The sequence below is a fragment of the Varanus komodoensis genome, unplaced genomic scaffold (genome assembly GCF_004798865.1).
Source record: "Varanus komodoensis strain SLA01 unplaced genomic scaffold, ASM479886v1 scaffold13_3, whole genome shotgun sequence".
Classification (NCBI taxonomy): Eukaryota; Metazoa; Chordata; class Lepidosauria; order Squamata; family Varanidae; genus Varanus; species Varanus komodoensis.
This window is the reverse complement of record NW_025335409.1, coordinates 8,030,868-8,058,566: the sequence shown is the minus strand read 5'-3', so window position 1 is coordinate 8,058,566 and position 27,699 is coordinate 8,030,868. Positions and strand designations below refer to the sequence as shown.

Sequence of the window (27,699 nt, the reverse complement as noted above, 5' to 3'; positions counted from 1 at the left end):
TTGGGATTGACTGCAAAGTCAACTCCCCATCTGGGAGTTCATCACTTCTGATCAGTGGGTTTTATCCATCATACAGCATGGATGCAGAACTGAGTTTGATACCGTGCCCCCACCGGGACCGATCCGATTTACATCTTACTTATCGGTTCTTGTTGACGATGTCCAGCAACTTCTTCGTAAAGGAGCGATGCAACAGCTTTCATGCTCCTAGGGGCTCCACGGACTCTACTCAACATATTTCACTATCCATAAGCGTGATGGCAATCTTCGTCCGATTCTGGACCTACGTGGCGTCAATAGGTTCATCAAGACCACAAAATTTCGGATGACTACCCTCCAAAATATCCTTCCGTTGCTTAGGAGAGAGGATTGGTTTGCTTCTCTGGACTTGAAAGATGCCTATTTTTCACATTACCATTCACCCGTCTCACAGGCGTCTTCCTCAGTTCACAGTCGGTTCCAACCTGTTTGAGTACAACGTCTTGCCGTTTGAACTGGCTACTGCCCCCCGGGTTTTTACGAAAGGTATGGCCCCGGTGTGCGCGCACCTTCAGCTGCAAGGGATTCATGTATATCCCTACCTGGATGGCTGGCTGATGGTCTCCCCATCTAAGGAAGACCTTCAGTCAGTACTTCAAACTACTTGTACCCTCTTGGACAAGTTGGGACTATGCATTAACCATGAGAAGTCGTGCCTTGTTCCCTCACAGGTCATCGACTTCATTGCAGTCTGTCTCGATTCCACGCTGCTAAGAGCTTTTCTCCCACAGAGTCGGCAAGGCAATCTACGTTCATCGATCTGTTGAATCCACATGGACGCAGCTGTTCCAGCACTCTCAGTGCAGAAACTTCTCGGCAACATGGCCTCTACAGTCGCTACAGTTCCCCACGTCAGGCTACAGATGAGACCACTCCAGTTGTGATGCAAAGGACTGTTTTAGCCCCAGGGAGACTCTCCTCACCGTCTCCTCCGCCTTCCGACCTCTGTCCTCCGGACTCTGTCGTGGTGGACTATGCACCACAATCTGGCCGTAGGCATCCCATTTCATCCACCTCACCTGACCCTGACTCTGTTTACCGATGCTTCCCTTACCTGGTGGGGAGCCCTATGTGCCGGCCTCCATACACAGGGCACCTGGGATCACCAGACACATCAATTACCTCGAACTCCTGGCGGTCTTCAAAGCCCTTCAGTCATTCGAGGACACTCTCCAGCAACACGTTGTGCAAGCTGCCTCTGACAACATTGTCGCTGTATTCTATATAAACAAACAAGGCGGGATGAAGTCTGCCCCCCTGCCCCACCTGGTGATGCAACTGTGGGACTGGTGCATCCCCAGGGAGATAATCCTCCTCGCGGTTCACCTGGTCGGTACCAACAACGAGGAGACCAACGCCCTCAGCAGGCAGATGTCGATGACTCACGAATGGGAACTGGATCGTCCGACCTGCCATCGCCTCTTTCAGACCTTGGGCCCTCCAGATATAGACCTGTTCGCCACCCACATGTACAAGGTGTGCGGGATGTTCTGCTCCCATCCTGGCATCAGCCCAGGATCGACAGGAGACACTCTCATGATCCCTTGGTCCTAGCCTTGATCGTCTACGTCGGTGCCACGGGAATCCTGATCACCCCCTGGTTGCCCTGTCAACCATTGTTCCCTACTCTTTTCCACCTATCCGGCAGCACATTTCTTCGCCTGCCCCTCATACCTCATCTAATAACTCAACAGGACGGAGCTGTTCGTCACCCGGATTTTCCATCACTCAGTCTAACTGCCTGGCTCATTCTATGAACCACGGGGTCCATTCGATACTGGTGGATTCAGGGACTCTTCCACTTGTCTGTCACTATTCAGTTACAGCTTCCATTTGCTCGATTCCGATAGACTTCACATCAAATCCAAGCACTCTCGATCCCGATATTCAATTTATTCTCCAGTCTGCCCTAAGACGTGCAACTTATCAGTCTTATGCGGCCAAATGGAAACGCTTCACTTTCTTTGCTGAATCCAACAGTTTTACCACTTCTTCGATTTCTTCTCATACCCTTATACGTCGATTCCTCATGGGTTTACAGAACCGTCAACCACCACTTCTTCCAGTTATTCCTACCTGGAGCCTCTCGGTTGTTCTCCAGGCACTCACCTGAGCTTCTTTCGAGCCCCTGGCAACTACTGATTTACACCTCTTGTCTTCGAAGACTGTCTTTCTCATCGTGGTGACGTCTGCCAGAAGGGATAGTGAACTCTGCGCACTTAGGATAGATCCTCCTTACCTGAACTTTCATAAGGAGAAAGTCGTTCTGTGCACTGATCCGGCCTTCTTACCCAAGGTTGTGTCTCCTTTCCATATTAACAAGGACATTGTCTTACCGGCCTTTTTCCCTATGCCCGCTACACCAATTGAACAGTTGTTGCATTCTCTCGACGTTCATCGCTGACTTGCCTTCTACCGATATCACACGGAGTCTTTCCGTAAATCTAACTGCCTCTTTGTTAAATACTTGGACTATGATAAGGTCTCCCCTGTTGGTTCGCTTTCAAAGTGGATCATACAGACCATCGAGCTAGCGTATCAGCTTGCCAAGCTTGACTTACCTGTCATGCCCAGAGGGCATTCCACAAGGGCGGTAGCTGCCTCCTCTGCTTTTGCCGCTGGCATTCCAATCCAGGACATTACAAGGCTGCCACTTGGACTACTCCTTGCACCTTTGCCAGACCTTACCACCTTGATGTGCGTGCCAGACACGACTGCTCCTTTGGTCGGGCAGTCCTTTCTTCTTTCCTTCAGTGATGACACCGCCCGCCTCCGGGTCTCGTAAGCTTGCGAATCACCCATATGTGTGATGCACAGAGGCCACGGCGAAGAAAGGCAGGTTGCTCACCTGTAACTGTCGTTCTTCGAGTGGCCATCTGTGCATTCACACAACCCACCCACCGGCCCCGCTCGGTGTTGGTGAATGGTTTTATACGGTACCGTTTCTTTCTTGATACCGGTCCCATTAGTGCTTTCTTTCTATACGGTTCAGCAGGTTTCCTGCAATACCTCTCGCTCCCGCGAGGTCTCCAGTAGACTGAGGAAATAGCGGGCACTCCGCCCTTTTATATCATGGGGGGGAGGGGTGTGGAGTTCCCGCCAAAACCGTTAAGCTTTTGAATCTTTCTGGCCATAGGCACTGCGCAGGCGCAGCACCCATATGTGTGAATGCACAGGTGGTCACTCGAAGAACAAGTTACAGGTGAGCAACCTGCCTTTACCAGATGCTGGTCTTGGAAGCTAGGAGTTTTCCTGGAGGAGTGCATCCCTACCCCCATCATTCACAAATGTTGTGCAAGATGCAGCAGGCAGCAATAACATCTGATATGAAGTATTCATTCACATTCAGAAGCTTGTAAAAGGAGTGTTACTGCATTTATAAATGACAAAAACACTTGATGGGGAGTCTAGCATGACTGTGATAGTAATAAGAGGTTTTGTGTTGGGATGTCCTTGGAGCCTGGAGTAGTACAATGAAGCCCAAACACCTGGTTGAAGAGAATGGGGGTGGGCATGCAGAGGGAGGGAGAGTCCGTTTGCGTTTGCAGAGTTGCTGGTGAAGAATGATTGTGATTAGTTTATCTGCCAGTGATGAATTTCAGCATCTAACTGTGTTTTTTCTTGCACTGAAAGGGTCAGTGTACAAAGCTTCATACTAGCATCTGGTGTTCTAAAATATCCCTGTCCCTTGAGACTTATCTAAAGATCAATGCATGTGCCAAGCTCAACCTCAGACCAGAACTGTACCAAAACTCTCAGATGGTGTTGAGTCCCAACTGACTCATTAGGGGCCCCAGGTGCGTCACAAGCCGGCTCTTGCAGTGCTTGTGTTGAGGGATCAGGGTTGGGTGAAAATATTGAGGATGATTACTCAGTATCCACTTCTGCAGGATCCATTGCAGGATGTGATGAAAGGTGTACTATACCTGGCAAAGGTGATCCAACTGTGTCTATTAACGCCTGTAGCAAAGGCATGCCAGTTCTGGGTTTATCTGTTCTCGGCCTAGGGGACAAGTAATGAACCATTCTCAGGGAGGGTAGAGTCAGGCTCTGTTCACTTGGAGGAATAGGCAAGTAACATTGGGATGACTTCACAATAGGGTGTGTCCATTAATCTTGGTTCTGATCTGTTGCATAAATGAAATGAAATTTCACACGCTAAATCGTTTTAATAAACTGTACAAGATGAAGGGACAAATACTGCCTATATTACCAATGTTAAAAAATTAAAGGTATCCTTTCCAAGAGTATTTCAGAAGCCTTGTTGTAGGAGTGTGGAGGCAGGGTGCAATGAATACAATCCTCCACTTGACAGAACTGTGTGCTTCTTTAAGGTTGCTGTGTAGACTGCGCACAGCTGGTTCACAAGGGAAAGGGGGAAAACATTGCTGGCAAAGTAAAGCAGCAAAATTTCACTGGAGAGTGGGAGGACAATGCCAAGGGAGGGCAGAGGCTGCATCAGCTCAGTCCTCAACCCTGTTGCTAGGCAGGGTTCAGGAAGAGAGATCACCTGACAGGAGTGTTGCTTTTTGTAGCCATTGTTAATGAGTGACCCAATAGCACTTTTCATCAGCCCTTGGTGAAATTGCTTTCAGATAACATAACAAGCCACTCTGGGTACAAAGTAACCTAAAACAAACTATGAGTTGTTTGAGAAAAAAACCTGCTGAATGTGCCTGGTTGTTGTAGTGGTTAAGAGCATAGAACCGACACTTGCGCAATCTGAGTTCTAGTTCCTGCTTAGTCATGGAGCCAACAGGGTGACTTTCAACCAGTCACAGACTCTTAGCCCAACTTACTTCACAGGGTTATTGTGGAGATAAGATTGAGAGCAGGAGGAGGAGAATGATGCAAGGCACTTTGAGTTCTTGAAAAAAGCTGGGATATAAATCTAAAAAATAAATAGATAATAAACCTGTTGTGAGTGTTCACCCTTCGTGGGTTGTTGTGCCATCCACTGTGGTGTGATGGGTTGGCTTAGGGAACTGGGAGGTCTGCGTTCTAGTCCCCACTTGGCCATGAAGCTCACTGGGTGACTCAGCCTAACATATATTACAGGGCTGTTATTGTGAGGATAAAATGCAGCCATGTAAGCCACTTTGGGTTTCTTAAAAAGCGGGGGGGGGGGACCAGGATATAAATTCAGTGTAGTAGTAGTAATAGTTCCCAATCCTTAGCACATTAAACCATCAGTCAGTTCCCCTTCAATCAGATTAGTTACAGTGGCTTGTTGTGTTGTTTGCAAGAACAGTGAGAACAGGGGGTCAGATTAGATGGCCTGGGAAGCCCCTTCTGGCTCACTTTTTTCTATGTTTCTATGAGATGATCTGAATTTCAGGTATTTGTTTTTATGCTGCCAGCTTTATTGGTAAAGTAGATGTAAAGGTAAAGGTAAAGGTTTCCTCTTGACGTAAAGTCCAGTCATGCCTGACTCTAGGGGGCGGTCTCATCTCCGTTTCCTAGCCGAGGGAGCCGGCGTTTGTCTGCAGACAGTCTCCATGGTCATGTGGCCGGCATGACTAAACACCGAAGTACACGGAACGCTGCTACCTGCCCACCGAAGTGGTACCTTTTTATCTACTTGCATTTGCATGCTTTCGAACTGCAAGGTTGGCAGGAGCTGGGACGGAGCAACGAGAACTCACCCCGTTGTGCAGATTCAAACCGGCGACCTTTCGCTCAACCAGTCCAGCAGCACAGTGGTTTAAACCACTGTGCCACCTGCAGTCCTTAAAGTAGATGTATGTACACCTAATTAAGTGATTAGCTTTACCTATTGGTCTATTTTAGTTCTAGAAATATGTGTGGGTTTACCTGTTTTCTAGAATCCTTTCTTCTACCAACCGGATTGGAAGAGTCGTGTACTCACGTAAATTGTGCAAAAACATGTACAAGAAAATTCCTATCTTGGACATAAGTTCGTTCATGAGGAATTAGGTGCATTTGTTTACAAGGCTGTGTATACCAAAGCAAATATCTGGAGTTATTGCCCAGGTTTGGATATATTGGTAATATTTACCTATGGATGGTAGCCGTGGAGTGACACAGTAGGACTTTCTGTTTCTCTCCTTCTCCCTGCAGTCTTCATTTTCCAGCAAAAATCTTCTCCAAGCAAATTTTTGAGGTCACAGAGCAGGTTGTAGGCACGAACCTCCTGTTTCCAACAGTTGAATTCCATACCATAAATTTATATGTTTTTGGTTTTGTACCCCTTTAATTCTCATGGTTTACCCAAAAAGTTCCCAGAATTGTATGCTGGTGTGCTGCTTTTTAAATACATATTTCCACCCCACCCCTAAACTAAATTTCAACAGGAAGAAAGTTACAATAGTGTGAATGCACTCTCCGATTAACAGTTTAAGAAACAGATTGCTACTTCTATCAAACTTGGGACTCTTTTTATTATTGGCTAGAGAAACGGGGCTTCACATAGATTTAAATGTATTCATAAGTTAACATAAAAAGAAAAAATGTGGGGGGCTGACCCAGTAGGTCCGATGTTTTCAATGATTGATGTTGTTTTTAGTTTTTCTTTGTATTAGGCTTATTTAAAATAAAACTTATTCAAAAAAAAAGAAAGAAACAGATTGCTAATGGCTTGCTAAATCTAGTATTGATTCTGTCTAAGAAGGTAAAAGACAGACTGATGGGAGAAAGAAATTACCTACCACCTTAACTAGATGCATTACACAGTTGCGCTAGAGGCTAAAAAAAGAGCTACATTTGATGTAATGAATAACTTATTTTAAAAATTTAATAACCAGCTACATTAACACACTCTAGTTTTTATATTAATGTGCAGTTTCCTCCTTGAAGATTTAGAACTGATCTCCCCCCTTTTTCTAGTGCTTCGGTTTCCATCTCATTAGACATATTAATATTTAAACAGTTTAGGCATAGATTTGTTTCTCCTCATGCAATTTATCTTCTAGTCAGTCTAAAGATCTCTAATTAACCAGTCCCAGAACACAGATGACAGTTCCACGACATCTATTGATTTTACCTGCAGTTTTTGCACCTAGGAGTGACAATATTTAATAATTATTAGTGAATAATGCTGGTGCTCCAACCTGCCCCCCTTTTGGTGGCATTGTAATGCAGTTGTAATTTCTTCCAAACTGCACTGCTCATTTCCATAGAACACCAGCTCTACAAACAGCAATTCAGTTGTTCCCACCGTGTCATGAACCACACATCAAATAGACCAAAAAGAGCAGTCTGCCTTGAGTATTACATGCAACTTGAGCTTTCTCAAGATACACTTCTGTTTGTTTGTTTGCTTGTTTGTTTATGAACCCTCTAAAATTGCTAGATTTTTTAAAAAGTCTATATAATAGAGGCTCTGGACTCATGCTTGCAATCGAAAACTAACATTGAGGAGAAGGAAAGGAGAGTAGACAGAATGGAGAGTGGAAAAATAATAGAATAAAATCTGTTTTTCTTGATTTTTGTTGGTAATTTTTATTTTTATGGGGTTTTATTGACATGCAATTACTGATCATATCTGTATTAAATTTGAATGTTTTTGCTTTCTTAAATTCTCATACTACCTTAAGAGGATTCCACCCTTAAAGCTCAAAAATTAACAGAAAAATGATTTGAAATAATTCTAGAAAAACATGGATGCATTACTGTTGGAACTGGCCAGTGAGGCAGTCTCTTTCTCCAAGTGTCCTGAAGACCGTCTGGCTGGTGCTGGAGTCCAAGTCCAAGTGGTCAGGGGTTCACTGGGCTAGGAAAGCTGATGGAAAGGCCTTTTTTCCTGACCACATTCAAAGAACTACTTGTGGACTGACTCCATAAAGGAAGCCACAGCCTTGAATTTTGAATAGCTATGTAGGGATGTCATCAACATGAGATTTTGGAGGGTGCTCATTCAAAAGGTCACCATAGGTCAGAAGCAGCTTGATAACAATTAACATCAACTTGTGGACTGTGTGGAGGGGGCAGAAAACATGACAACTGATTTTGCCTCCTAGATCAGAAATAGTGGCTCCCTCAGGCAGAGAGCTTAAATGTTGTTTCCAACTACAGTGCCCATGATGTCTCCTGCTATTTCAGCCAAAGATATTCCTAGAAAAATCACTAAAGAAGCACTAGAGTGTGAGACTTCAAACCAGGGCTTGACCTGTTTAAGTTTTCTTCTAGTTGTTTCTGAAGGGCATAGCTTGGGCTGTCATTTGGACAGGTCTCATACTCATTTTAGCTCACCTTCTCCACAAAGGCAACTACTTTAAGTTAAGCATCATCTCCTATGATTAGGAAAAACAGTGTTCCTCTGAGCTTGAGTTCAGAAGGAATATTATGCAGCTGACTAAAATGTGGTGAATGTCTTGTTTCGACAATAGGTTCAGTCTTGGAACTATGTCTGGACATGACCTTCATTACTCTGTGGGAATCTTGCTGATTGTTAGCCTGACTCAGCAAGAGTCTATCTGCTGTCTTGACTACATTTCCATTGCATCCAAATCATAGCCCTGGAACCTTATTCAAACATTCATGGATTTAATCAGCACAGTGACAGGAGATGTAGCTATGTGGCAACATAACCATCGTTCCTCATTGGCCAGATGTGTTGTAGTAGTTTAAAGCTTAAAAGACACAGTAGAGACAAACAGGATGAGAGAAAAGCAAGAAAGTCTATAAGGGTTACAGGAATAAAATAAAAATATCAAAAAGTTAATGTTGATTGTCATGCTTTTGATTGATCAACTTTTTATAAATAAAAATGTCAGTAAATACTAGCAAGTAGTTTTCTGAGCATGGCTAATAAAGATGAAAGAAACTTGTGGCATGATGGCATGTGTTTATGTTATATTTTGACAGGTGTTAACATATAAACTAGTATTCTTATCCATAGAAAGATCCATAGTCTCAGAAGAACTTCTACAGTCATGGCAAATCTAGTTTAAACGTTCTACGACATACATATAGAAGGTGATAATTGTGCAAATTTCAACTATCTGCAAGGAAATTAAATTGTATAAGTGAAAATAGTTAAAACCATATAGAGAATTACAGCATAGCTTTTGCCCCAATCAATAAGATTTTTTTCTGAGTGACTCCCATCAGTAGTCATGAAAGCTGCAAAAGAATAATAATTTTGCATGGCTCTCTGTACCTAAATTTTAATGGTGTTTGCCCAAGGGATGTTCTGGAAGATTGTGTCCATTACTAGGGTATCTAAAAAGAAATTAAAGAAGACTGGAGAAATGTAGTTGCTTGTTAACCATTGCTGGCTGAAGTACAACTTGCCTAAATGTTCTCCTGATTATAAATCACAGCAAAGGTAAGATGAGTACATCTATAACTCCAAAATAAGTATTTTGGAGATATAGATATCAAATGAAACAAATGCCTTATTTGTATGTTAGCAGTAATTCTATAATAATAACTCTAGTAATTGTACTATAAAAATGCCTTATTTGTGCTATAACAACTCTGTATTTTGAATATTATTTTGCTATTTCATGTCTAAATGACTTCATGATTTAAAATAAATATATTTTACATTACGATCTTATACTCAGCAAATTGAGAAAAAGAATCATTGAACTGAATGAGGTTTATCTCTGACATATTTTCACAGTTAGTACTGTTGCTAACTTACTGTAATCTGGAATCACATGCTCATTAAACATTTCATATTTTCAGCCACTACTGTCTTTGCAATATTAAAGGAAACTGCGGTTATAATATAGTTGAATCAGTGTACTCAAATCATTATACACAAGCATATTGTTCAAGAAGGTATGTTTTTCAAATCATAGATCTTTGCATCTGTAGTATCAAATAAAATAATAAATTCCCATAAATACTGAAATGCTCAAAAACCTTTTCTCTTAAATTAGAAGTCACTGATTTTTAAGAGTAGCTATTGTTTGCTGGCTGACTTCAAGTCCAAGCTGGAAGCAACAAAATAGTGCATTGGCTCCTCCTGTCGGAAGCTGAAGAGAGGTACGAAAGGGTTTTTTTTTAAAGGAGCAATCAACAGGAAGACTACAAAGTAGAAACAACAGTACTATTTAATAAGTGAACTAAAGCTCTAAAAAGTCACTTTGTGGTATTATAATAATACTAGTAGTATCTAGAATTGTAGCTGACCATAAGTTTCACCTCTGTGGGTGACTTTTTCTCTATTTTACTTGAATGGTGTGCTCCAGGAGCAACCTCAGTGGGACAGAACTGAGGCTGTATGGTGATTTCCACACCTTCATCTTGTAACAATTAGCTTCACTGATAGTCTGACTTGTTAATGTTTATTGAAAGATAACAATGAGTATTTTTTGGGTTACCAATGCCTGAGTATCTTTGTGGGTGGTATGTGTGTAAAAGCCATCAATTCTCCCTAATGTGAAATGTTTGAATTCCTAAACTTCAGTGCTGGGTATCTAGGAGCCCAGGCAATAACTGGCATGGGATTTTCTAGTTGTTATATTCACAAGGTTATATGTGGATATATATCTTAACATGTATGCAGGCATGTCAGGTCTTCAGACTCAATGGTACCTCGATCTGACAGGCAGATGGCAAGCAGAAAGGAAGACCACAAGGATAGATGGCCAGGTAGCCTCAAAAGGGCCTCATGGCTTAAGCTGCGGGAATACATCTGATGCCATGGGAACTTTCCATCCAGCAACTGCACACTGTTGGCCCTTTGGTTGCACCAAATTCTTATAATCAAAATTATTCTGGGGTTCAGTGCGGGCATCTTTGCTCAATCTGCCCTCTCTGTTCACTACCCTAGTTCCAGGAGTCACTGAAGGGCTCCTACTTGAAACCTGGCAGTTCGTACAGACTACTATACAGAAGATCTAACAGGCCATGGTGCTGCTTGGCTGAGTCTGCCAGAAAGTAGGTGTCACTTCTCTTCAAGGTTCACGTTTCCTCACTTGCATCCCAGACACTCTCAACTGAACTCAGTGGAATCTCACACCTGGGTTTAATATACTGAACCGCTCTGGTGTGGTCTTCTCCATCCATATTGTGGGGATCTTCAGAGCAGATGGGGCAGGTATGTGCAGCATGAGGTGCTGATGTGAATCTCACAATGGAACTATTCTGCTTGGTGGAGCCAGGTTGTGTTGTAGCCTGCTAGTACCACTTCATGTTATGAGGAGGCACTGCTGTAACACCATTCCAACCCATGTTTAATATACTGAGCGTTTGTCCTGTCTAGAGCCTTGTCTATCTGGCTGGAAACTGAAAGCAGAGGAGTTGCAAAGTAGCTGCTGTTGCTGCTTTGCCATGGCTAGAATTCAAGGTGGGGAAGCATTTGCACTCTTTGTTCCTGTGTGTAAGAGAGAGGGAGAAAAAGGATTTTAAAAGTCTTAGCATATTTCATGAAAATCTTCCAGACTTAATTAGGAAGTGCCAACAAAATCCAACATGCAGTATAATGCTGTAGGTCACAGGTGCCAACTCTCTGTGTCTGCTTTTCATGCTGCATTAACAATAATTAATTCCTTCCTAGCTATGCTTTGTAATGTTCAGTTTATTAGTAGCATCATAATACAGGTACAGAGAGTTGGGAACCCTAGAGAGAGTTTTTAATTACAAAGGAATCAAGCCACCAGATGGCTCCCTGATGTTTTGGATCTCTATTTCAATGATATTAATTGATTTTTCCTTGAAAATGTTTAAATGATGAAGGGAACTAATCAAAGCAACACAAAACAACAGTTTTGCATAGTTTGAGTTAATGTGTAGATCCCTGGGGTGTTGATTGAATATTTTGTGATATTTAACTAATGGTGGAAAAGAGCAAATTTATTTATTTAGATTTATATCACACCAGTTTACATCATTTTCCTCCTGCTGCTCTCAATATTATCCCCACAACAACTCCTCTATGAAGTGGGTTGGACTGAGAGTCTTTGGGTGACTGGCCCAAAGTAGTCCAGTTGGCTCCATGGCTGAGTAGGGACAAGAACCCAGATCACCTGAGTCCCACACCCATGCTCTTAATCACTACACCACACTGGCCCTCAAATGGTGTTTGCAAACCTGTGTTCTTTCACATGGCATTCAAAACATTGATAGTATAATTGTTAGGCTGATACATTAATTGAACTATTAAGAGTAGCTTTCAGTCAATATTTTAGACACAGCTGCTTGCTATCGAAGTGGTCATATATTGATGCAATTGTATCTTGATCTGGGCAATATAATTCATGATTTGTTTCATGTCATTTAGGTAGCAGACGATGGTTGCCTTCACTGAGCATTCTCATGTATTTATGTACAGATTTTTTTTGCTATCAGATTAAATTATGTAAAATCAATAAGAGGTGACTAATGCCATTACTGTCAGGACATTCTTTATGTCTGAGGATAAATTAGCAATAGGGTTCTTGCCAACCATTTTTTCATATGGTAAATGGGGCTAAAACAAAGATATTTGATGTGATGCTTTTAAAAGTCACTATAAGAATTACTTAACTTATATGCAACTGGATCCATAAATTAAACATAGCCTTCTTGATTTAACATGTTTTTGACAACCTGGACTTTAATCCTCTATGCAGTTTCCTGGGAGTATGTGTCATTGAAGTAAATGGGCCCTTGCTCTAGAAAACAAGCATATGATTGTACCATAACCTATTTATTATTTGTAATATGGAACCAAAATGTCATTTTTCAGAGGAAGAAATCAGTTTTTCCAAAGCTGAAATGGAGGAGTAAATTGAAACCATTACATTAGCACTTTTTCTTTATCCCTGCCTTAACAAAAAACTAGCAGTCTCATTTGGGGTCATTCTTGACCTCAGAAGAAAGTGCTACATATGAAAAATCCTTGTTCTGGCTGAACATTTCCCCCAGGAAGAGTCAATCAACACAAGAATTGTTTCAAACTATCAGCAAGAACAGGTAATTAAAGGTTTAGTCCTTCCTGAGATTACTCAAAACAAGAAAATCCACATAGCAATCCTTGGCCCATTGACTTTTTTCTGAATACTAGTTTGGCCTACTAACCTTAAAAAATCAAGGCACGTATTTCTCTCAGTGGATTTTAAATCTCTATGCTTGAAGTTTTAACTTAGAATCTTAGCTTGTAAAGAAACCAAAATGAAGCTTGATTTGTTCCTTTATTTGGGGCCTATTGTTGGTGTGTAAAGGTACTCCATAAACAATTTGTATGGAGATTCTGGGGCATATTTTGGTTTATAGAAGTGAGGAGGGGAATATAAGAGGCAGGAGGCTGAAATGTGGAGATATTTTACACAAGTACAATGTCTTAGATCAACAAGTCAGTAGTACTAGTCAGGGCTTTTTTTGTCATAGAACACACTGGAACGGTGTTCCGGCACCTTTTTTTCAATGGATTTTAGGAAGTGATTTTGAAGGGGTAGCAGATCAGCAGCAAACATCATTAACATAGTGCCTGCAGGCTGCTATTGTGAGTGCTATCTGCTATCTGATAGTGAGAGATCGCTGCTCGGCTTGGGATTGGTGTGTGTGCTTACTGCCAGCGGGGACATGAGTTCCAGCATCTTTTTTTTTTTTTTACAAAAACACTGGTACTAGTTATGTGTACATTCCAGAAATGTGTACATTTCTGTACACATGTGTACAGAATGTGAGCCAAGGGGATGCTATTAACCCCATGGCACAGGTTGAGGGCTGCAATGAAATATTGAAAAAAAAAGTTAATAGAAATGTCAGAGGTAATACTTTTCTAACAAATTTTCCCCAGTAAGGCACTAGACTATGGAGATGGTATAGAAATATTAACTTTGTGGCCAGAGCATGGGTAAAAGGCTAGGGGGATTAAATCTACCATTCTGTGCTTGCATTCCTAGGAGTAAGCCCCACTGAAGAGAGTGTGGCTTCTAAGAAAGCATACATTGGGTTCACTGCACAGTATTGTAAATTTTATAACTAACTAATTAATTAATTAAGTTGCGCTGGTATTACTATTTTCCACTTAAACTTTTAAATGGTGAATGTAATAAATAGGTATACTCATTTGCCATTATAGTTTCCCTGGTCTTTTCAGTTGTTGACTAAGCCTCTGCTTGGCCGGTAAAACTGGACTGATGACATTTTAAATGGTGGATGGGGAATACCATGGCCAAACACAAGCCAGACATCTGTGGGGCAACAGCATCTAAAATCATTTAATTGTTGCCTTTGGAGTAATAGTGGAGACTAGTGGGTTTGGTATTATGTGCCAGGGCAGAATAAATAACATGGCAAGAGCAGCAGACCATTTTCATCATCATCTGTAAATGCTTAATCGTTTACTACTATGCATTTCCTCAGGGATCTCTACAAACACTTCATAAAACATAATTCCCTGCCTTCCCCAAGGCATTTCTCTAACTAAATTGCAACAAATGAGTAATGCAAGCCCTCCTCCCCACACACACACACACCACACACACTGCCACAGATATTCATGTGGAACATGCTGTAGCTACCTTAGATGAATGCACACTTTCTAGCAGTGTGTTCTGGCACACGCTAGTGTTTTTTTTTAAATTTCACACACACAGTCCTAACCAGAATATGGTTACTTGCCATTACAAATACCAAATATATAAGATACTAAGTTCATTTTGAAGTTTGATTATGATTATCAATATTACGTTATAACCTAATATATTATAACCTAATCAACTGAGATGTATTTGTTGTTGCTGTTGCAACTGCTATTGATGATGATGATGATGATATACTGTTATAATATTATACTGTTCTAAACTGCCCAGAGTTTCAGCGATTGTACAGAATATTAATATTACATCATAATACAGAGCTCCATGTATATGAAACTTTGCCAACAACAAGAATGAAAGATCTGTGTCCCCAAGAAACTTACAGTCTAAAATAGATATAGAGACAGCAAAGGAAGTGAGGAAATAGAGGCATGGGTAAACAGAGTGAGAGTATGTGCTTATTTCAGTCACACATAATTTGACTCAGCTTCAGTAAAATAAAATATAGGGCATGGATTGTAAGTTCAGGCAACTTATTCCACTAGGCACTCCTGTAGGCACAGTCTTGTTGTGTGTTACCAAAATTTGGTTGTGTAGCAGACAGGAAGACAGACAGACAGACAGACAGAGGAGAAAATGTCATTTTGCTGCCAAATTTCAGCACTATGGAGGGTTTGAAGTGGCAACTTTATCTTGCAAACAAATGACTTCAAAGACTTCAAAAATATTGTGGCTTGCTGAGCTTGCAACTAAGCTTAAACCCATATAACTGATACAACTGCACATTGCTTCTCTGTTTACCCACTTCCTTCCATTCTTTTGCTGATTCCTCTGTATCAGATTTTCAAGTGTATGTTCCCTGGGACAAGGTCCTGCCCTCTTATTTCTCCATAAAGTGCTTTGTACACTTAATGGTGCTATATGAATAATAACACAAAGAACCCATATAAATAATGACTTCAGAGCCTAGAATGCCTATTCAGGTGTGGGGTTGAGCAGGTAATAGGCCAAAGACATACGAGCATTGGCATGTGGTTTGAAAACAAATGGATAAACCTCAACACATGCATGCTAAAACTGCTTCCAAGTCTTCCATCTCAGACTTGCCGGTACTATTAAACCAATGCAAGGTGTGCCTTTTGTCATTTTATTAAGCAATACAGACTTCTTCAGTCTGGCACTCTCCATATGCATTGAACTCCCATCATCCCCAACCAACATGACCAGTGGAGGGCACTAAGTTGGGGAAGGCTGACACCACTTTCCATGAACAGGAGAAAGCCAGTGAAGCCACCCCACCTTTTCCAAGAAGGAGTAGGAAGAAAAAGTTTCTGGAATGGTTAGGTTCTTGTTGAGTAGAATTGCTTTATGGAGGCAGGGTACATAAAAACATAGAAACATAGAAACAGAGCGAGTCAGAGGGGGTCTCCTCGGCCGTCGAGTCTGACCCCCAGCTCTAGCGGACTCCGCTCATAATATGCCTACCATATGCATGTCTAGCCTCTATAGAGAAGGTACCCACACTCTACAGAGAAGGTGTAGTAAGTCACAGTGTAAACAATTAACAGGAAGGTCACATAAGTGATTGCTGCAGAACATAGGTAGTTGCTTGATACTGAGGCAGACTATTGGTCTGTCTAGTCCAGTTGACACTGACTGGCAGCAGCTTTCCAAGTTTTCAGGCAGGAGTGTTTCCAACCCTACCTGCAGATGCCAAGAATTGAAGCTGGCAAGCATGTACTCAATCACTGAGTGTGGCTTTTCCATTTTAGAGGAAAGAAAATGCAGCTGGAATCAAGCAATTGTCTATCTACTGAGCGGAAAAAAGAACTATTGAACTTTTTTCCATGTGGTCATGTACCTAGTTAGAACCTATTGAATGGACTGTGCTGAGTAAGATAAAAATCACATTTATTTTTGTTTAATAAAAGAGATATCAAGCAAAAGTACCTGTTCCTTTATTACAAAGGAATGTGCATGGTGCAGCCTATTTTGGAAACCTTTGTAATAACCCATGCTCACTTTTCTTCAGGGGAATCTGTCACATAGCTCAAGGGCTCTGCATATTATCATTTTTGCTCTTGGGTATCAGTCTATTTTCACATATCATAGAAGCAGTTTTTAAATGCTTTGAAACTTGAGACAAAGAGCTTTTTACATTGGCAGAATACAGAAACAGCTTTTCTATGTGTTTTTTTAAAGTGAAGTACATATGTACTGGCCAGCTTTCCATTACATTAGCACAAAGAGGATGATTTATCTCATATTATTTTAGGGACATAAAAGGATTGTGCCAAATTGCCATATCAACAAGGAAAATGTGATGGTATTTGTTTTATTTTTTACATTATAATTCAAAGGCAGATTAATGACAGATTTGCTTTTAAAGTGAGCACAAATATTTATATTCAGAAGTAAATGCAAGAAAAAAACAGTCAGGTCCAACAATACAAATAATTAAAAAGTATTGCAAGAGCTGAAGTTGAAAGCACCCAGCATTTATTTCATAGAAGAAATCACAGACTGCTGTGCCTAAATTCTCTAGGAGGGTTTCTTCCAAGTACGCTCCATCAACTGTTATGACTGCTGCTGGGCAACCTTTAATCGTTCTTGTCAAGAACAGCTGGTGCCAGGAGCCAGGTAATATGATAGCAGGAAGCAAACAACACAACCTGGCATACATGGAAAGGATTCATAACAATACGACCAAGAGGGCTGTTGCTCATGCAGTGCCAAAGGTCTGACCTGGAACTATTTTCATCAGACTGGGACAGGAAGAACCAATGAGCTACCTCAGGAATTGAGTCATACTAGATATTTTACAAGCAATTTTGTCTCATTCTTCTTCCATAGTGCACCTCTAAGTCAGTAGCTCAGTCATAAGGGCACCAGAAGCCTCCCAGTTTGAATCCAGATAGACTTGGAAACAGTAAAAATGTGTTCTTGTTGTTTTAAGGATATTACCCTTCCCTGAAGGGTTTACAATCTTCAAGAAATGGTGCTGCTCTTCTCTCACCAGACAGGTAAAGACAGTAACTGATTTAAGACAACATGGTACTGACTTATAACATGATACCTAAGGTATCGGGAGCTGTATTCTCAAGGTTGTTATCCAAATAGAAAAGTTTTGGAACTCATGATGAAGGAAAAGCCTAGTCAAAACAACTGTGTTTAGACGCTTCCTCCAGACATCTCTGAATGTCTTATGGTCAATTTGAATATTCCAGCAATGAGGAAGGGTGCGTACCTGTCAAACTGAATAACCGCAGATGGAGAGCATCTCCCTCTGTCTGCTTGCCTTGCATTGCTCAGTGTCAGTATTTGCTTATCATTACCAGAGAAAACTCATACATAAGAATTCTGAGAGATCTTTCAAGCTGAAAGTGTTTTTTGACTGAGATTGTTGCTGTATTCTCCCCTGGCCTGAGAAACTATATGTTCATAAAGTAGGTACCAATGTAGTTCATTATTTCAAACTGCATGAGTCAAGCTGTGTTGCCTCATTTGACTCACAACAAATGCGTCGCAAGAATAAATCCATTTAGACCCATCACCCAGAAGATGTCATGGTCTAGCCCCCAAGCAGTGAAGCCATTTGAGGCACCCTAGTTGGCAAAGACCATTAAAGCTCCATACCAACAAAACCAGATGTTACAATTCTCCAAAAATCAGCACACTCAGTTCCCAAAGATAGTCAGACTCTATTATTCGTCCACCTTTTTAACTAAAATCAAGTATTAGCTATTCAGTAGCTAGTATCCATTTGAAGCAAGGGTAGGGAACATGATGCAGGTAGGGAGAGGCTGAACAGCTGCACACATATCTGTAGTGTATTACATCATACATGGTGTGTTAATGGACTTGGACAACACTGGATGGTGAATGTTCATGAGTCAGCTTAAACCTATGAACCAGGTTTTCTCCATCCCTGTTGTAAACCAGTGAGAGTGTTAGAATTTGAACAGGAGTTTGAAAAGCCCTTTCAAAGGACACATATGGAAGGTGGGGGGGGGTTGGAGTGCATAGTTTGAAAGGAGAACATGGATATAGTGGGCAGAACAGACCCTCTGTAGAATGGAATTTGGTCATCTCTGGATGCACACTCTGTAGGATGGAGCAGAATGGCCAAACTGGGGGAGGTGTTGTTCCATATATCAGAGAGGACATAATGTCAAGCAAACAAGAAATTTTGAAGAAGACAGATTACGCCATAAAAACACTGTGAGTGACATCAGACCAAAAGTAATTTAGCACAGGCAACATGCTATCATCGTCCTGACCAAAATACTTGGGATTACCTTGAGATGTAGAATGAAATTAGGGAGGCGTCAAAATGATGAAGCACTGTAGTAATGAGTGACTCCAATGATCTTCAGATTGACTGGATAGGTACACATTTTGGTCATGTCAAAGGAATTAAATTCCTGAATACCCTATTTGACTGTGCTCTTGAATAGGTGATTGTGATCAGAGGAAAGCATGTTCTAGCCTATATGAAGTCTCCCCCCACCCCTTTTCTTAATGACCTACTTGATTTAACTATTCCCTTTTACAGCTGAAACATGCAAAGAAAAGACTGCACATATGGGATAGCCATAACAGTGCACTTGGGAAAGACTGACAGAAACCTACATAATAACAATTATGACCACAGTTCTGTCCCCTGCCCCAAACCCAACTGCACTTTTTGAGGCTCTGGAAACCACCTCAAAGCAAATGAAAAGGGTAGTTGGATTGAAGAGGGGGAGACTAGAGGGTTCTGCTGCAATGGACCCTGGGAAACAAGCTGAAGAATGGAGAGCAAAGGAGTGAGAGCGCAAGCCACAGTGAGTCTGCTTGTCTGCTAGGCGCTAGCAGTCACTATGGCTCAATGGCTCTTTCTTCCAGCAAGAGTGGCTAAACAAGCCAGAGATAATTTTACCCTAGGTTGTTCAATGTAACGTCTGGACATGGAATTCTGGCTTGTTTTTGCCCTGAAATTTGGAGCTGAAAATAAAGTTGACTAATACGTTGGCTCATCCACAGCAATCTATTATTTAAACCAACCAACCAACCCACACTCGGATTGTCGTTGTTGGCCACCTGTGTACCAGAAACCAAAGGCACCAGCTACATAAACAGAGTCACTACTAGGTCAGTCTTCCTTCAGGTAATAATTTTCAGTTGATCTGATCCTGCTTTACTCGTGAAGAGAACTGCTAGGAACTGACAGGGAAAGGAAAATGCTACTGCTCCAAGTCTGTGCTGTGCAGATGCTTGATAAGTGGATTAGCCAGCAACAGCTGCAAGACAGAGACAGCCTAAGGTAAGATGTATTTTTATCACCACAATCATGAGAAATGCTTCCTTCCTTCTCTATCTTGACAGGAAACCACATTTCCTGTCTTCAGTGAAATAGCATTGAAGTCCATTCTTAACCTTGAACTTCTTGTGTCAGCTCATAATACCCATAGGGTGATAGGGCGAAGGTAATTATTTCTGCCAAAAGTATTTTGTCCCATAAACAGTAATCCAAAGCCCATTGAAAATACAACAACAGTTCTAACATATCCTTGCATTTTCCAAAATAGTTTGGCTCTGACCTTCATTCTGGTGCTAGTTTTTGTTATGGGAACCTTTTTGGGAAGTGCTAGATAAGTCAAAATCCTTCCCTGAAGCAATTCATCTGAAAAATATTTCTTTTTTTTTCAATCCACTGAAAGTAAACATGGTCAATGAAGGGACCAGTTTGACCTGAAGGCAATGCTTAGCTTTCCTGCCACCGCCGCCCCCCGCCCCCCCGCACCCTCCGCCCTCCACTGGAGACAAGATTTTAGATGTGTAGCTAACTTATGCAGTTGCATCCTCTCTCAATGGTCTGGGATGTCTATTACTATTTATTTCTAATATGTTCTTCCTTTTTGTTTCCAAATCACACTTTTTTCCATCATACTTTATACGTAACTAATAGAATTGATTATTGGAGTTCCTATTCACTGTGATAAAATGGACAAAATGGTATTGTGAAACCAACATAACTGATAAATGGTCTTACTGTAAACCAGGATTGGATTCATGCACCTGATTCAGTCCACAGTCTCTGAATCAGGCCTGAATAATCTCCTTGGATTCCTTCAGGAGAAGGGGCTTGGCCTCCAAGCTCTATGTTCTAGAGGAATCCCTGTTGTACTCTCAAGACCTGAATTGGAGATAAGGGAGAGTGCCAAGCCATGGTGAATGGGGTCAGGTGGGGAGGGGGATGCCCTTCATGTGCCCAGTTCTCTCACTTCGCAGCAGTTCCAGCCTCCACTTTTCCTCACTTTGGCCTCCCACCCCAGGAAGCGCCATATCCATTCTGGGCACCCTCTCTCTCCTCCACCTTGCTCCAGCTGCTGCTGCTCTGCCACCCTGACCCCGTCGCTCACTCTCTTTGCCCAGCTTCCCCCTTCCACGGCCACTGGTGCGGGAGCCCAGCCTGGGAGAGGGCACCCGTGCAGGCAGGCGCACAGCTGCCTGGCTGCGCCTGTGGCTACTGAGTCAGCAGGGTCCTGCCACTGCGCTAGGAGGGCAGCTTGGGCAGCCACTCACATGCTGCGGGCTGGGGGGAGGAGGAGGAGGAGCCAGGAGGAGGGCAATGCCACCAGCGCTCATCCGCTCCCTTCCTGGTGCATCCACCGCAGCTGTTGTAGCTGACTCTGGCCACCTGTTCGACACCACCTCTTGCAGCAAGTTGCGGCTAATGAGTGACGTTGTTGCCTGGCGCCGTTACTCTTTCCGAATATGTGCATGACTGCTGGGGCGATGCTGGGGCAACTTGGCTTGTGAGCCAACAGAGAGGGCTCTGCGTGCCTGCTATGGCATACATGCCATAGGTTTGTCATCACTGCTTCAACCCATTAGCCCCTGAAAAAGCACTGATTATCTTAGGCCCTGCAATTTGCTACTGTATTTTATACTGTGTTAGCACACCTTTTAGTTTTATATTATTAATTTTATTGTGTTTTTGTATTTTTTTCATCATGGTAAAACCCTTAGAGAAATTTATTTGTGTGGCATTTAATACATGAATGAATAAATACAAGCAAGCAAGCAAGAAAACATACTATAAAGAATCCCCAGTGTGATAACAAGCAGCAGTATTATGGCTTGGAAAATTATTTCACACCACTATATAGAGGTCTGTGCTTATTACCCCAATCAGTTCTGCAGATTATTTATCCCTTGCCTTGGTACTTCAGATGGGTGAACCCAAGTTCTTTTCATCTAGCTGCTTTATCACGAAGTTCCACACATGTTTCCTCAAAACAAGGAAGTCATCTCATACAGATGAAGTGAATTGCCTTGTGTTTACTGGTTTTTCTACAGGGAGACTTGAACATTTTTACATCCATCCTCTGGATCAATGAGAGGAAACTGCCCGGGGAATACCTATGTTGTGGCACAACTGCATTTCGGTTTGTTTGTTTCACCCTCTTCGCAAGAGAGTGAGAATTACATGCAATGTCTTTGAGAACACTGAACCAATCTCTGGAACAGAAAATTGGAGGAAAGTGGTTTTTAATAAAATGAAATGGTTTAGGGTATTTGGGACTGGAAAATGACATGGAAGAAGAGGGAGGATCATACCACATGAGTATAATACCACCTGCAAGTGAGGCACTTTTGAGTGTAAGGATTGTACAGAATTTTTACAGGTGTTTACAGACATAAGGGCTACACAGAATTTTTACATGCAAATAGTCCTAGCGTGAAATAGGTCACAGAATTCCCTTCTTGCTGCCACTGTGTTTTTTTCACCATGGTGTGATCACACTGCATTGATCAAGTTGGGATGATGAGGCATCAAGCTGTGAACAATGAGACATCATGATATCATGTAGTAAATCAGATCTTATTCTATGGCAATGTCACTGGGGGCCAACAAAACCTTCCCATTGCCATCCATCTTTAAAGGAGAGGGAAGCTGAAAATGCAGCTTACTGTTGGGGTGAGCTGGCCAGAGATCCTGATTTGTTATGCAATGTAATACGCAGTGGCTGAGATTGCAGAACAAGCACTCCTGAACATTGTCCAAAAGGGGAGTCTCCTTCCTAAGCCTGTAACAATGTTCACAAAATTCAATTTACCGCTCTGGCTCAGATTTAATATTTTGTCACTTATTTGGCAGTCAGCTAGATGTGTGGTGGGTGTTAGGGAAATTTTATTTATTATTTTCAAACTAAAATGTGGCTATGAAAAGTTTGAGCCAACTTTTCTTAGGCTTCAGGCCCCCGTGGACTGGTTCAAAAAATCGCTACAAAGAATTGGCTCCAATTGGCTACTTGGAGATAAGTGCCTCCAACTGTAGGGGGGAGGTCTTTTGGGCAAGGTGGAGGTGTCCAGCAGGTTGTACAGGCATTACCTTCTGGACTTCCTTTAAAAGGTCAAAAGAGGAGCTGCTCCACCACCTACAGCTCCATTGATATGTTGTTCTTTAATCTTTGTGTGTGGTCTGTGGCATGTGTGCATTGTCTGGCCTGGGGTGTGCTTACGGTTCAGTTTGTGGCACAAATGTATGGTGGTATTAAAATGTGTTGTGTGTATTCTCTGGTGTTTGATTGTGTATGCGTGGTTTTGTGTATTGCAAAGGCTACTTTTCTGTGTGCTTCTGCAAATATTGTGTCTTTTCAAAATTATTGTCATTGTTGTTATGGCAGTGTAGATTCTTCTCTCTCACTCATCTTAAAGTCACTTGATTTGCTGTGGAATGGGAGTTGTTGCTGGAACAGGCAAATTTGAGTTCAAAGGAGTACATTTGTCTGGCTGTGTGATTTCCCTCCACCCTCAGGTCGTTAGCAGACTGGTCAGTGACAGGGAAAGGCATTCAGCAATCATTTTCTCTCTCTGTCTCTGTTGCACACATGCATATAAAACGGCCGCTGTAGCTGTCCGTACCTGCCCTACCTGCTGCCAGCGTTCAGTTCCAGCCTTCCTTCAGATCTCATCTCTCTCAGCTACATGCATGAGCTTGGATTCCAAACCACAGAGCTCCAAGCTCCAGGCTGCTCCAGGTACCTCATGCTGTGGCTGGTGAACCTACTTTCCTTTTCCTTCCAGTGGAAATGCTGGGGTTGCAGGAGCACCTGATGGCCTGCAGCCTGTCCTCAACTTCTGTGGGTGACATTATTCTTTTCCAGTGCTCTTCGTTCTCCAGTTGTGTTACCATGCTGCAAGGGGCATTGAGGACTGTGTAGAGAGATGGTGTGGACCTCATTCAGCCCACAGCCCACTTGTGATGGTTGGCTTGTTTAGTGGTGAAATCTAAACCAATTCATAATCAAAACCATTTGCAAATTGGCATTAGTAGTTCCATCAAGGGGCTGAGGATCCCCAATGCAGAATTCACAACACTCTTTCAGCATGTTTGGCTCAGTGTTCTTAGGGGAAGCTATAGCATTTAAAATGGTATACAACTAATGTACTTGCTTTGTGTAGATATGCCCTAAATTGTACTGGCCAGGCACCATTTTGATTTCATTAGCAAGAGGCCAGTTCAAAGCTGAACTTGGTGTTCCTGGGAAAGAAAACTTAGCAGAGCCCTTGGTGATGATATCTGTATAATACAGAATTGTGGAACACTGATAAAGGAAGGTGAAATAAACTGGGAAGACAAGCTGTATGAATGCTGGAGCATGAACAGTGCCCCAGTGGCAGTAACAAAGAGTAAAGGCTACAGGACAGTGCATTCAAGGCATAAGCAACCAAGGTTAGATTTACCAATCGGATAGTTAAAAAAGGTATATGATAAATTAGTATGCTGCCCTTGAATTCATAAATAACCCAGCTCAAAAGGTACCACAACATTTGGTATTTTTTGCTGCCATAAAATAAGGCCAAATCATATATATAACACATTTCTAACACAGAAGAAACTTCCATGTAGGAATTCACATAAAACACACAGATGCAGTGTTTTATCATATCTGTACATGAGTGTTTTTTTGCTTTGTGTGCTCCTGTTAGGGAGTGGAAACAGAGTGAAAACCCTGTGACTAAGTCACTAAAAAGTGCAATGTTTTTAGCCCTGATAATCACATGGGAAGGCAGTGTGTATAAGCACATATATGTACATGTATGCATGCACACGCATGCACACACAGAAGAATGGGCTGTTTTGCAGTCACTGGGGAAAGGAGGAGGCAAAAGCCGCTTCATTTCCTCAGTGATCCCTGATTGGGATCTCTGTTTCCCTGCTTCCAGTAGGGACAGTATAGCAGCAATAGTAATCCGTGGGAAACTGGGTGGGCAAACTGGAGGTTTGGTGGGCTACAGAGAAAGCTGTGCCAGGGCCACATGAGGCCCATGGGTTATGGGCTGGGCATTCTTGTCCTACCTGGACTGCACTTAGGGTATCGTAAGTTTTGCAGTAACCTGCACATGCATTCCCTTCTGGAACCAGACGTGTACACTATTTGTGGCCTCAGTGTATATACCCATCACTGTCTTTTGAATTCACCAAACTGCACTGAAGGGAAAATGCATGTAGCTTCTCTGACTTGCTGAAATATGTATTTAGATCTATAATACCTTAATCCTCTAAGTACCAAGTGTGCATATATATTATACAGCTCTGTTCTCTTTTAAAAAATGTAGTATAACTCATGACATGTTTAAGATGGAATGCTTTATAGAAAATATATTTCCTCTTTTGAAGCGCTCTTTGAATATTTGGAAGATTTTGTTATTGCTGTTTTGTTCTAACAAGCTTTTCTAGCGAGAAACAATTGCTTTGACATTTCAACTACATTATTTTTCATTTGTAATGAGCAAAAGCCATTATCAGTTTCAGTGCATGTTCTGTGCTTTCAAAGAAAGGTATCTGACCTTGGAGTACAATGTATTATGCATTGAAAAACAATTTTTCATATCAATCAGAAAGCTATTTAAAACAAACAAGCAAAACTAATTTTAATTACTGTGCAATAGTTGTAGTGATAAAAAAAATCCAGTTCTCAATTCTATGTTGTAATTCTAGGCTAGCATAGGTATACAAGGGGAGAAAAGATTCTAATAAATGTGGTGGTGGTGATCTTTTTACTTTCCCAAAACTTTTTTTAATTGATTACTTTCCAGATTAACCTTGTTATATTGTATGGTGTTTTTCAGAGTATCTGGAGGTGAGCTGTTTGATCGCATTGTGGAGAAAGGATTTTACACTGAAAAAGATGCAAGCACTCTGATACGGCAGGTCTTAGATGCTGTCTATTATCTTCACAGAATGGGTATTGTTCACAGAGACCTCAAGGTAATGTAATGTAATGTTTGATACTGCTACATATCATCAAGTCATCTCTGACTTGTGCCAACCCTAGGAATGAATGCCTTTCACAATATTCTGTTCTTGACAGCCCTGTTGTTCAGCTCTCATAAGCTCAAGGTTGGGACTTCTTTTATGGAATTAATCTGTCTCATTTCCTCTTCTTCTTCTGCCTATGACTTTCCCTAACATTATTGTCTTCCCCAGTGAATTTTGCCTTCTCACAGTGTGTCCAAAGTACAACAGCATCAGTTTTGTCATTTTTGCTTCCAAGGCAGGTTTCTGTCTCAATTTAATCTAGGACCTACTGTTTTGTCTTTCTATCAGTCTCTTTGAACACCATTTTCTTGCTGTCAGCTTTCCTAATTATTCAGCTTTCACACCCATTCTTAGTGACTGGAAATACAGTAGTGTGGATGGCCTTGGCCTTGGCATCCGGTGAAATCTGATGATGTTCTCTAGTTCCTTAGTTGTTGCCTTTCCAAACCTTAGTCTGCTTCTAAGATTGGCTGCAGTTTCCTGGCTTCAGTTCCCTTTTGAATTGATAATTGAGCCATGCTAAGTAGTATCTTTCACAACTCCAATTTCTCCACTGTTAATATTAAAGTTGTATAATTCTTCTGTAGTCATGTGTTTTATTTTCTTAATATGCAGTTGCAGTCCTGCTTTTGCACTTTCTTTCTTCACTTTATCAGGTATCATTTCAATTCACTGCTTCTTTCTCCCAGTAATAAAGATGGATATTTTAACTCCTATTTCCTCTGATCCTTATCCAGCTTCCTTCATGTAAGTTCTACATACAGCATGAACAGGTAGGGAGATAAAATACACACTTGCCTGATGCCTTTGCCTATAGGAAACCATTCCGTTTCTCCACATTCTGTCCTAACAGCAGCTTCTCATCCATGATACAGGTTACACATCAGAACAATCAAATGTTGAGCTACACTCATTTCTTTCAGAACTGTTCATAGCTTTTCATGTTCCACACAGGCAAAAGCTTTGCTGTAGTCCATACAGTATGGACTAATCTGTCTCTGAAATTCTTTGGTATGCTCCAGCAGCCATTGTATATTTGCAATATGAATTGTAATTTAATAACACAATAAATATATGTTAGACTGGCCTTCCAACCACTGGTGCCCTCCAGATGTTTTGGCCTGCAATTCCTATCCTTCCTTATCATGGGCTGAGTTGGTTGGAGTTGATTGGAGCTGAAGTCCTCAAAGGTCTGGAGGACACCAGGTTGTGAAAGGTTGCTCCAACCACTACACCACATTGTTGTGACAGACTCCTTAGCAACAAATTTTAGAAGGCTACATATTGTGAAGGACAAGGGTTTGTTACCAAACAGCAGCTCTGTCTTTAGTTCCCCCAGTTCCCTTATAATATCCAGTCACTATATCATCAGATATTAATTAATTAATTAATTATTTTAAAAATTTCTATGCCGCCCCATCGCAACAAAGCCTCGGGGCAGCTCACAACACATAAATACAGAAGTAATAAATAAATACTAAATTATACAATAATTAACACCCGCCCCCCAGTGCAGTTTGTTACACAGTTCTGGCCCTCTATCCTGGCCCTCATTCTTGACTGGGAATAAAGCTCGTAGGCCTGGCTCTAAACTAAGTTAGTTCCATTTAGTCCACTTAAATTCTTACTTTAGTCCCCCCAAATTATGATTAGTCACTGATTTCAGTGAAACCTAACATTTAGCTAACTAAAACTTGATCTGTTATTCTGCATGGATGCTTACATGATGCTAAGACTATTTTCTTTTTGGTGGTGCTGAAGGAGACTTCTGCGAGTCCCTTGGACCGCAAGGTGATCAAACCAGTCAGTCCTAGAGGAGATCAACCCTGACTGCTCTTTAGAAGGCCAGATACCGAAGATGAAACTCAAATACTTTGGCCACCTAATGAGAAGGAAGGAGTCCCT

At 41.7% G+C, this 27,699-nt stretch overlaps 1 protein-coding gene across 2 annotated transcripts in view; it reads left to right on the top strand.

The window, feature by feature from the left end:
- CAMK1D (calcium/calmodulin dependent protein kinase ID) overlaps window positions 1–27,699 on the top strand; it is a 300,125-nt gene that overhangs the window by 212,892 nt on the left and 59,534 nt on the right. For both annotated transcript variants that reach the window (XM_044423426.1, XM_044423427.1), the window contains one exon: window positions 25,605–25,743. In XM_044423426.1, coding sequence (XP_044279361.1) covers window positions 25,605–25,743 — 139 coding nt within the window. The remainder of the gene's footprint in view (window positions 1–25,604; window positions 25,744–27,699) is intronic.